This window comes from Mastigoproctus giganteus, chromosome 4 (genome assembly GCF_048544385.1).
Source record: "Mastigoproctus giganteus isolate SK-2022 chromosome 4, ASM4854438v1, whole genome shotgun sequence".
Lineage (NCBI taxonomy): Eukaryota > Metazoa > Arthropoda > Arachnida > Uropygi > Thelyphonidae > Mastigoproctus > Mastigoproctus giganteus.
The window spans coordinates 62311466-62324237 of record NC_143578.1 but is presented as its reverse complement, the minus strand read 5'-3'; the positions used below and the strand labels follow the sequence as shown (position 1 = coordinate 62324237).

The window sequence follows — 12772 nt, the reverse complement described above, 5'->3', positions numbered from 1 at the left end:
TGAAATTATATACATTTTTTTTTTTTTTTTTTTTCCTTTCACGACAGTGAATGTCCCCCAGGTTTATTAAAGTGAAGTGCACGCTGTATTAAGAATTAAATGTTGTGTATAATAATTACAATTACTATACACAACGCATAAATGTAAGACAGTTTAAGAGTTGAAAATGTGGGTTAGGGGAGGCGCACATCTAGAAGTTTGCGCTCCTGTTATGAGCAATAACTCCAGTCCTGCCAATTGGAGGACGCCCATGGTTTATAATGAAGATGGCCGTTCTCAACTTAGTATGATTGTCACAGATTAATGTACGCTAATATTCTGTTTGAAAAATATATAATTCCGAGTTGACTTGGGATAATAGTTGAGATAGTTGACAAAGAGGAAGGAGTGATCCAATTATTCCCTTATTTTGATGTCACTACGATGTGAAAGTTGCATAATTAAAAACTTGAATTTATCTCTTCATGTACTCATATACATTCTGTGAGTTCAATAATTGGTATCGAATAATCTATTTTAGGGTTTGGAAAGAGTACCAAAGAGGCAGTAAGACCCGATAAGAGAGCAGTATTTATTGGCGAATTACTGTGGAAACTGCGTATAGCACAACCTGTGATCATAGCGCCTTCCGTAAGCGGACTTTTTGCCATACCTTTTGTTACTACATACCCTGATAAGGTGTCAGGCTTAATAGCAGTATCGACTTCCTTGCCGAAAACGATCAAACCAAGGACTTTTGAGAAAATTCAGGTAAGATGGATAGTGTTATCTTTCAGTCATACATGAATTTCAACTATTAACGCTGTTAAATTGACTTTGTCATTATTTCCCTTAACTTTATACAGATGACATTTACGCAGAACAATATCATCTATCTGTGAAATAGAATTAGATATTTTTCCCTCTCCTTTTTGCTTCGTAAAATGGTTATAATATCAGTCAATATTAAATCCTTTTATGGTTATAGTATTAATTAGTCTGTGAAAATAATCCGTATCATATTCTAACGACATCTCATCAGACGTAGAAATATCAGCTAAACATCTTTAATTGAGATACAACTCTTTCTTTTTTTTTTTTTTTTTTTTTTTTTTTGATCTCATAATAACAGGGACTTAAGCACTATTGCCTGATTTGTACGTAATTATTTTATGCAACGAATGCACAGAATTATTGATGACTTATGATCTCATTAACCATTACTCCTACAAGCATTTGAAGCATATCTAACTCCAAGTAATCTGCTCAATCAAAACCACTATTGCGGAGAATTTCTGCGGCTGCTAAACACGGAGGCATTGTCATTATAATAGATCATAGAGCTCTGTCCAGATGCATCCTTCCACAAACCTCATTAGAAGTTGTCTCTGAATTGAGAAACTACTAAGATTTGGTCTATTTTCAGGGATACAAGGGTTGGCCTATTCTGAATAGACAATAGGCCACTCTTGTATCTCTGCACCTCTCACTAAACCATAACTATATTCTTCCTGATTTTGAGGATCTGGTTACACAGTTGCCCCCTCAAATCTACCTATGAAGAGACTTCGGTGCCATTCATCCTTTATGGGGACTGCTCCAATGAATATATGGGGCCAAATATAAATTCATTACTTAAAACATGTACTTCACATTACTAATTATTGGTTTCGTACTTATGTACACCTCCCTACAGATCATCCACAGGCATAGACCTCTTCATCTGCTCTGCCATTTTATATCCAAATATCAAATGGGCAAGATTAGATTATCTATTCAGTAGTGATCGCTATCCAATCATCTGTAAGCTAAATGTAGGTTTTCGAAAGCGGATTAATGAAAACATTCAATCTGCATACTTATTTTGATGGCGTAGAGATTTTCCACAAATCATTCAAGAACAATCTGTTGACTCTGTTGGTGAACTTGTGTATTGGATACTTACAGCAGCCAAAACTGCTACTAGTATTATAAAAGCTAACTGATGTAAGTAAGCAGACTTTCTGAATATTCTAAGAAAAAAGGGAAAAAAAATTATGAATCGCCAACAGTTTTTGCCATTTCCAAAAAAAGTGGCTATCCAATTCCGATTTGAACTTGACCAAACTATCAGCCTCGATCATTCACTGTGATAGGCAGTTTTTTCCAGTGATTTTCAACATGCTACCTGAAAGTAAACCGTGTGATCCAACCCTTTTACTCCCAAGAATTTTATATTTGTTACCCCAGGTTCTTGCTTCTCCAACCAGTGAAAATATACCTCCCTCATTCATTTTACTAATGATATCAAGAGTAGAAGACCGGAAGAATTGCTTAACCAAGGTCACTGTTGAAAAAAAGCCGTGAAATAGGGTTGAATTTGAAAGTGTCTGCAATTCTGCCCAGACAAGATAGGAGGGAGTATATGATGAGAGCCTTGTCGATCAATTCGGCCCTGGAAAGATTGTGCAAGGCTCAAGGGGTAGAATTTTTTTCAGCCTGGACTGTACTTGTTAACAGGAGAGATTGCTTCTACAGGAATGGGATACACTTAAATAGAGAGGGTGCAAGAATATTTGTTGATGCTATCGAGGTAGTGTTAGGTGGGTCGGAAAACTGCTAGCTTGGGGGGAGACAAAGACGAATAGATTAACAGTAGCCACTGGCAGAGGTGAAAGTGATTCTTGCACTGCTTCTACTGGAATGAGCAGAAGCCTGAAAAACAAGATGCAGGATATTTCAGACTGCTGGGAGTCATTGCGGTACAAGTAAATACATGGGTTGTGTTAGGGTAGCTAAGAATAGAAATATGTGCACGTATACTTGTGTTTACACCAATGCTAGGAGTTTAGTAAATAAATTTGATGAATTTGAGGTATTGCTCAAAACATCAAAGGCAGATATTGTGGGGATTTCAGAGACATGGTGTCACACAGATATAAGGAATGCAGAACTGGAATTTGGGGAGTACAACGTCTACAGAAAGGATAGACTGGATAGGAAGGGAGGAGGGGTTATGCTATTAGTTAAGAAATACATAAAATCCAAGGAAGTGAAGCCAGTGGACATCGCTGGACAGTGCAGTGTCGAGTCAGTTTGGTGTGACATAAGCATTGGGAGATCAAAATTGAGAGTAGGAGTGTGCTATAGGCCTAATGACTTTTTTTTTTTTATGAAAACCCCAAACACGAAAGGTATCAAAACCTATAGTACTTAGTACCGTGCATGGGTTGAAGGAGAAGTATGAGGGGAGGGGGGGGTGCCGGAAACTTTGCTCTAGAGACTAAACATGTGTTTGATGAGTATAATAAGAAACTGTACAGGGAAATAGTGGGCCAGTAAATCAGAGAGTCTTATAATGGGGGATTTTAATTTCCCAGATATTGACTGGAATTTGGGGGCTGGTCACTCATACACTAGCAAGGCTTTTGTGGATTTATTGGTTATTTTCTACATCAGCATGTTCGGGAGGCAACTAGAGGGAGGAATACTCTTGATTTGATTATCAGCAGTGATTCTTCATGCATTAAGAATCTGCAGATAAATGAACCACCAGGTGGCAGTGATCAGTGTGCTGAAGTGGGATTTACTCAAAGAGGTAACTACCATTAGGGGTAAAGGGAAGGGTTATTGCTTTCGTAAAGGCGACTACGATGGACTGAGACAGTATTTAAATTCTATACAGTGGGACCAACTGATGATGTTACCAATAGCAAATGCAAAATGGGAAGCATTCAAAGAACTTATCTTGGAAGCTACTAGGCTTTACATACCAACTAAGAAATATTGTTCAAGGTTTAGGCCTAAATGGATGTCAGATGAACTAATGAGGCATATGGCAGAGAAGAAACATGCATGGGATACGTACAAATTAACACATAACACAGAAGCCTATGATAGATACAAGTTGATCTGTAACCAAGTTACAAAGGAGGTTAGGCAGGCCAAGGCAGATTATGAGAAATCTTTGGCAAAGGATGCAAAGAAAAACAGCAAGGAGTTCTTTACTTATGTAAACTCTAGAAGGAAGGGGATGAATCAGATTGGTCCACTGGATATCGATGGGTCAACTGTTGATGATCCTGCTCAGGTAGCTAACAAACTAAATGAATATTTTGCATCGACATTCACACATGAGGAGTTATTTAGCGAGGGGAAAGCCAGAGGTGTATTCAACTCTAGCAGTAAGCTAGAGAAACTTGTAATAACTGAGAGTAAAGTGGAGGAGAAATTGTTGAAGATAAACACAAGAAAGGCACCCGGGGTGGATGGGATCTATCCAGTTATATTAAATGACGCAGCAGAGGAAGTAAGCAAACCCTTAGCCATAATTATGAGAGCTTCCTTGGACTCAGGGGAGGTACCCACAGACTGGAGATGTGTAAATGTGACCCCAATTCACAAAGGAGGATCAAAGGCTGACACAAGTAATTATAGACCAGTGAGTTTAACTTCTGTTCCAGGAAAATTAATGGAGGCACTAGTTAAAGAAGCACTGCAGGATCATTTAGACAAGACTTCAGTTATAGCTCGGACACAGCATGGTTTTGTTAAGGGGAAGTCTTGCCTGACCAATTTGATTGGATACTATGATGCAGTCACAAAGGAACTGGATGCAGGGAATAACTTTGATATTATATACTTGGATCTTAGAAAGGCTTTTGATACTGTTGCACATGGAAGACTGCTGCACAAATTGGAGCAGTGTGACATTGGAGGCAAATTGCTGCTGTGGATAATGGGGTGGCTGAGGGGGAGAAGACAGAGTGGTAATCAATGGACACTGCTCGTCGTGGACTAATGTTATTAGTGGAGTCCCTCAGGACTCAGTGTTGGGTCCATTATTGTTTTCTGTATTTATAAATGATATTGATGATGGTATATCAAGTTTAATGTCGAAGTTTGCAGACGATACAAAGGTAGGCAGGGTTGTCAAGGACACTACTGACACTATGCTGCAGCAACAGGATCTGGAAAGGTTGGGCAGATGGGCTGAGAGGTGGCAAATGAAGTTTAACATTGACAAATGTAAAGTACTACACATGGGAAACAGCAACCCCAGAGCAACGTATCAACTCTGTGGTACTACACTGACAGTGGTAGAGAATGAAAGGGACCTGGGGGTGGTTGTGCAGGCAGATACGAAGTTCTCTGAGCAGTGCAGACCGGCTGCAAGAGTAGCTCATGGTGTATTGTCAATGATACATAGGAATTTTTCTAGCAGGGATAAGGAGGTGATTATTCCCTTGTATAAGGCAATGGTCAGGCCACACCTAGAGTACTGTATACAAGTCTGGAGGCCTCATTTCAAGAAGGATGATGAGCTGCTGGAACGAGTACAGAGAAGGGCAACAAGATTAGTGAATGGAACAAAGTGGTGCTCTTACGAAGAAAGGCTGAAGTTTTGCAAATTACAGTGTCTGGTGACTAGGCACCAGCGAGGTGATCTGATAGAGGTGTATGAAGTCTTGAATGGTTTGAGCATACTAAATGCCGATGGAATTCTTCCGCTCGCTCAGAATAATCACCTGAGAGGGCATAAATTCAAATTGAGGAAAGACAGATATAGGATAGACGTGCGGAAATTTGCCTTTAGCCAGCGGGTGGTTGGTTGGTGGAACAGACTTCCATCCCTTGTCGTGGAAGTTGATAGCCTAAATAAGTTTAAAGCTCAGCTGGACAGGTATTTTGAACTAATAGAGGGGTGAAGTGGAAGTGTTTTTTTTTTTTTTTTTTTTTTTTTTGGCTGATGCTGCATAAGCTTGCTTTCTTGCATCAAATGCCTCTACTAATGCTAATGCTGAGTCTTTCAGGTCCATATATACCTCAACCATGTTCCTCCCTCCCCATGATGTTTAGTTGTCAAACTTTGTAGTCAGTGCTTTCTAATTTATAGCTGATGAAATGCATGCTATTGATTAGTGCCTTCTAATCGATAGCATGCATTCCATGGGAAATTGTAAGAATCCTCACTGGAATGTGGTTGGGAATAGTACAATAAATAAAAAAAAAAAAAAAAAAGCAAAACAGAGCAGGGACCCTACTTCTTAAATCTCCTACCACCAACATTATAAGAAACTGAGCGCGGGCACATTACATATTGTCCAAGGAAGAACCCTGAAAGAGAATCCTGAATTCAGTTTGCCTTCAGTTAATAAAGATTCAGATGCCCAAGTGATCTGGGAGAAAATCGGACAGTTCAGTGGTAAAATCCAATCTGCCCAACACAATCATGAAATGTAATAGGCAAGTATTGCCCTCGCTTCATAAAATTACAAATACCTTAGGAGAAGCCTTCTCGCAGATATCTACAACCACAAATACTTGTATAAGTGAGAAAAGCTTTATTTAATCTTTACGGGACCTTCTAACACTACAGCATGTTAAAGAAGATTCCGACTTCACCGAATTCTTTAATTTTCTAAAACGAATTAACTCGTTTATCCAGTTCTTGCTCTGGACCTGAGCAAGAACTGGGTAAACTAGGTCCGAAGCATCCGGCTTCGGACCTAGCCATCGACACTGCTCAAAGAGAACTGAAAAGCGCAAGTGACATAAACACGTAAATGACAACAAAAACAATTATTTAAGTAACCCCATTACCTTTTCTTTACATACAGCACCCGGCATCCATAACGTCAAAGTATATTGTCACAGTAAACTTTTTTTTTCCATACCAAATAAAAGGGTAGATTATTGCCAACGTTTTGATAGTAACTAGCGCGTGGCGGAAATTCCACTATTCGTACCTTTTTGGTTAAACAGCTTTTGTTGTTCATCAGCTTGCGTGTTAATACTCGTATGTTAGCTTTGCCTTCCTCTTCATGGTATATTAGGGTCATTATAAAATGCTAGACACGGTTGGCTGCTAAAACCGCAGTGAATTAAGTTGATTAAACTCGACGGTCAAAATCAGTGTGGGAGTTATTCCAGTTTATACACATTTTTAAATGCCGAAATCAGTTTTTTGACATGGGTTAAGAATATCCGGGTAATTGAATCCACTAAAACGAGAATTACTTCGCATTCTTTCGACTCATCTGACCCAGCAAACGTGGAAATGTTATTGAAGTTGCATTATACATGAGGTCATTCTAGATGGTTAAAAGGGAATTTATTTCCTACTTCAAAACAAACTTATATTGATTTTTCACATTGAAAATAAACAGAGGTTGTTTAAAAATGGAAGTTTACTACCAAGAAATATTTTTGAATTAAAATCACAAGGGACCAATTATACTAAAAGAAGCATCAAAAAATCGCTATACACTTAGGTATAATAATAAAAGCATCCTTAGATCTAAAACTGATCTGAGAAACTCTAAGCATTTAAGTTGGACTCTTGTGGCAACTAAGATTATAGGATCCGCGAATTAAATTTAAGGTGCAGAGCTACCGCGATAGGAATGGCATTTAAACTACTTGAAATGAAAGCGCTCCATCTGTGTAGGGTTTAGAGTCTGAAATTTAGAGTCTGCCTCCGCTATCCTGATGTTATTGATTATGCCTCGCCTATTGTAATATTATTTGTACTTTTTTTTAATTGGTTCAATAATCGTTTTTGATATATGGACCTGGTTTTCTCCATTTGGATTCCATCGTTTCGCTTTATGTTGTTTTCTATTGTTCCAGTCTTAAATGTTTATATATCTCATATTATTGAATCTATCTGTTAAAACTGTTTGGAAAAACTTTCAACTATACCATTTTCACCATAAGTGGTGAAAATGGTATAGTTGGGCCTCAAGTAGAGGCCCGATCTGATTTTTGTATTCTGCTGTTGGCTATGTTTGATTTGTGTAAAAGACATTGTACAGAGCAAACGGAAATGGTTCGTCCGATTCAAAGAACTTAAATCGGACATGGTCGATATGACCATGACGTGGTCACACAGCAACTGGATATAAGAAACAGTTTTTTGGCATTATATACTTAGATTTTAGGGAAGTTAAAGTCATGTGGGAATTGGTGTATAAGTGGGAGAGTCCTGATATGAACTGAAAGACCCGAAGAACAGGTGGCTGAGGGTTGTTCTAAATGGTTACTTTTCAGAATGGGTCTGAACGTTATAAATGAAGAAAACACTTCAGCGTTTTGATAAAATCGGACATGGTGTGCATGCAGTGCAAGTAAGTAGAGAGAGCGCACTGTGTGTTATCATTGATTTACAATACTGTACATTTTTGAATCTGGAGAGAACGTTATAATTCAAACTTAACGAATACGAGCATCTTTAACGGACAACTCGTGTAACAAAGTCTGTCTCATAGACATTCTGTTTCTGCTGCATGCCTTTTCTAAAGATACTGCCATGGGCACTGTTCTTCTGAATTAGTTTCAATAATTCCCGCTCTCTCTTTCGAAGCAGCCCGAACACGTGCCGCAACCAGTCAACATCCTTAAATTTACTGTCCAACTTCAAACTCAGGGCCAACTTTCCTTCTTCCTCGTTTATTCATTCAACTACCGTTTTCTGGAACAACCTCTCTTCATACGTGTTTCCTGACAATTACGCTCTACAGAAATTCAAGTGTAATGTCAACAAATATTTCATCTTGTCGACCTTCAACCCATGCACGGTACTAAGTACTATAGGTTCTAATATCTCTCGTGCTTGAGTTTCTCATTAAAAAAAAGTAGTAAAAAAAAAAGCATGGTTTCCTTGCTTGCATCATTTGGCGCCTGTACTAATACCAAACTCTTTTTTTTTAAATAATACTTTTAATATTTGATTAGATGCGGTTTTTTTAGAACTAGAAATGCAAGGATATTTTAATTTATGGTTTAGAACGAAACTGGCGAAGGAATGTCAAAATATGCTGCAGCATAATCAGCATGTTGTAAGAGAAAATTCATTCAAAAGAATATTGCGATAAACATCTTGGTAAAACATAAAATAAATATATTATTAAAATATTTTAATGCACAAATTATAAATTCCACAGCTTGTACAATTACCAAATATCTAGTTTCGAATACATCCCAAATAATCAGTAATTGCCTCTTTCTTTACGCAATTTTCAACACCCATAATTCCAAGTATATTAACACAGAAAACTTTTTTAGATAGTAAATTACTGAGCAGATTATTACATTAGTTTAGCATTAACCAGCACACAACAGAAATCAATCTTCCTATTCATTCGGATGTCTTGGTTTAATTTGTTGCCCATCACTATGAGTACGAAAACTGACTTGTCATAATATATGGGCGGTCCCTAATGTAATCCAGTGAGTGGCTATTTGGATATATTCACTAGGTTGCATTTTCAAGGGCAAGAGAATTATATTTCAATTTTTCATTAAAATATTTCAATAATATATTTATTTTATTTTACGTTTTACCAAGATTTTTATCACAATATTCTTTTGAATGAATTTTCTCTTACAACATGCTGATTCTGTGCATGTTTTATGATAACAGCCTGAATTGGTATCTTCAAAATGGTTGTTATGTTGATTTTTATTTTAATGTGTAAATTGAGTGTTAAGTTAGCCTGGAATCTTAAATCAGACCTTGACATCTTTGGCAAGTCTGGAAAGCAGAGAAAAATGAACTACCTCGTTTGTTTTAGGGTAGGGAAAATCACGTACAAATATTCGAAATTGAATATATTAGACTGGCGTGAAATATGTAGCTGGTATAAAGCTTGCTAGCTAGATGCTTATTACTCTGGCTTCAGAAATGACCTTTCCTTTTATTATAAGAATGAAAAGAAAACAAAGTCAATAAATTTTAGCTGGGCCTTACGAAAAACAGGTACGGCAACACGAACAGGGAAGGACTGGCAAGGATTAAATTACAAAAACACGTGATAGTTGATCACGATTCTGGATTTTACAAATATGTGAGTGAATGTTTCAATAAGTAAAATCGAGAAGTTCGTAAATTCTCGAAAATAAAAATAAATAAATAAATAAACAGATGGCTGTTCTTGTATGCCAATTATTAGTTTGGGCTAAAAATAGCCTAAACTCATACAATCACGCTTTGCACATATGGGATTCAACCTGAAAGCAGTTGGATTACAGGTTCTGGGTAAAAGTGGGGTATGTGCATATTCTAAATCCAGCCTACTCTGAAGGGAGTTTAAAATAATTTCGTAAAATTTCTTTAAACTTGTCGCAATGCCCTATCAATAAATTAAAATGCAGTTACAGACTGTCTCACCCTCTAATAGTAGTAGTACTAATGGCAAATAAATGATGCCAGAAAGCAAGCTTATACAGCATCAGCCAAAAAAAAAAAAAAAAAAACTGTTCAACCCGCCCACTTCCACAACAACAGATGAAAGCCTGTTCCAACACACATCTAGCATGCAACCATCCTTCCGCAACTTCAATTGATGCTCCCTAATTTCTTATATCGGGAATGATTAGTCGAATTCATCTAATTTCTGGTTTCGACTAAGGCGCATTTAGGGCTAGAGCCTCAAGCTGCGAACAAATTTAGACTATGTATATAAAGTGCTTAGCATCATAATACACAGCCATTTCTGAATAAACAGAAAATTTTTAAGGTGGCATCGTTTTAGGTTATATCTCATATTGTGAATACCTTCACAACGAGTTGCCATGATATTGCACTACTTCGAATAAGTAACGCTTCACCTAAGGAGAAGACTAGTGTTACTTATTCTCAGATAGGTACCACCACCCAGACAGCACTGTTTCAGGGCTATTTGGCCCTTCGTCAGTGAGTGGGTAGGTACCCAAGTGATGCAATGATGGCAAAAACAGTTATGAAGTATAACTCCACAATATGAGAGATGCCTGATGGTGTATGATGTATGATGCCACCTTAAAAATTTTCTGTTTATTCAGAAATGGCTGTGTATTATGATGCTAAGCACTTTATATACATAGTCTAAATTTGTTCGCAGCTTGAGGCTCTAGCCCTAAATGCGCCTTAGTCTAAATACATCATACACCATCAGGCATCTCTCATATTGTGGAGTTATACTTCATAACTGTTTTTGCCATCATTGCATCACTTGGGTACCTACCCACTCACTGACGAAGGGCCAAATAGCCCTGAAACAGTGCTGTCTGGGTGGTGGTACCTATCTGAGAATAAGTAACACTAGTCTTCTCCTTAGGTGAAGCGTTACTTATTCGAAGTAGTGCAATATCATGGCAACTCGTTGTGAAGGTATTCACAATATGAGATATAACCTAAAACGATGCCACCTTAAAAATTTTCTGTTTATTCAGAAATGGCTGTGTATTATGATGCTAAGCACTTTATATACATTTCTGGTTTCTTAAACATTTCAATAAGTATGAAGCGTGGCTAGAAAGTTAAAACTGAATTTAACAATTATTTGTTTTCATCCCCTTCAGAGTAGTTCTCTTGGACAACTTTGTCTTGTCTGCAATGATTGGAAGAATTTCTGGAACTCATTAATATCGATTTTAGTGCCCTCGACGTACGCTGCTGGACTGCCTCCACAGACTATAAACATACCCTCCCCGGCTTTCTAGTCCAGCGTTTTTAATACCTTAAGAATATAAAAAGCCAGAGTCTCAAACCTGCCGATCAGGGAGAACGTTCCATCAGATGGATCCGTTTTCCATAAGAAATTACCTCTCTAATAACACTGAGCTGACGTTGTAGTGATGCAACACCTATTCTCCGGTCATAATTTGCTCCTTTTGTACAACGCTTCAGAAGGCGAAGGTAAATTTTCTGGTTGATTTATATTTTTTTTTGTGTTTGCTGGGTTTCTCATTTTCGTTCTTAGTCTTCGTACAGTGTTATTGAGAATTCCTGTTTTGTGTGAATTTATAATTTGAAAACCTGATTGCTTATCCTTTCTTTTTTGTTTAGAAAATTCTAAGGGAAAAAAAAAAAGAAAGGATAAGCAAATCAGTATATAAGTCAGAGATTTTAGAGAATTACCTTCCACTGTTTGCTCTGCCTTCTTGGTCCTGGATCATGCCTAAATATTCATTTTCGTCTTCTGAAAGTTAGATTATGCTAACGTTTTGTCCAAAAGGTCAATGCAAACCTGTTCCCGATTCAGTAGTTGGTCATGAATAAAGTTTTTTTTTTTTTTTTTTTTTTTCTCTCACCATCTTTGCATAGGCCTTCCATTTTAAGACTGAAGGCTAAATTTTGACAAGCACACACTTCTTAAATAAACCAAAATGCAGGATTTAATAACATGATCTGTAATATTTCCTGCCTACAAAAGTTGTAATTCATTCTATACTGGTAGCAGTTTGTTAAGGTAATAGCAAATTAATGGTTGAGGTTATAGCTCGAATTGCTAGTTATCACATGTTATTAACAAAATTTTGTTAACTTTACTCTTCTCTCTCTTAGGCTATCAAAGGAATTTTCGGCAATCTAAATTCCATTTGGAATTTAGATTGCTGAACAATTTCTTGTTTTATTACTTGATACTGTTCTCTTCACAGGTTATTAATTAACCGAAGAAGTTTGCTGAAAATCGCTTACGTTTTGGGCAGGCAATGGCAATTTTTGGAATATTGAAAGTCCAAAATTAAAATTAATTCAGCGTAATAACATAAACTCAGCTATATTACATATTAATAAAGGCTATGGGTTGACGATAAAAGGTTTAAATAAGAAATACTAATTAAAGTGAAGAAAGACTGGGGCGACACAAAATGAAATTAAAGCTCACTTCATTTAAAATCAGTTCACAAATTTAAAATTGCATAACATTAAAAACAGGTAAATGTACATTGATTTGGTCTGATTTATTTATACTCATATGCTGACAGATCCCAGGATAAATCAATATTATTCCGGCTGGCCAAATCGAGTTTGCTAAACTGGCCCGTT

At 37.1% G+C, this 12772-nt stretch overlaps 1 protein-coding gene across 1 annotated transcript in view; it reads left to right on the top strand.

Moving 5' to 3' along the window:
* LOC150086782 (putative protein-lysine deacylase ABHD14B) overlaps positions 1 to 12772 on the top strand; it is a 56214-nt gene that overhangs the window by 38183 nt on the left and 5259 nt on the right. The window contains exon 3 of the mRNA XM_090371574.1: positions 521 to 750. Coding sequence (XP_090227700.1) covers positions 521 to 750 — 230 coding nt within the window. The remainder of the gene's footprint in view (positions 1 to 520; positions 751 to 12772) is intronic.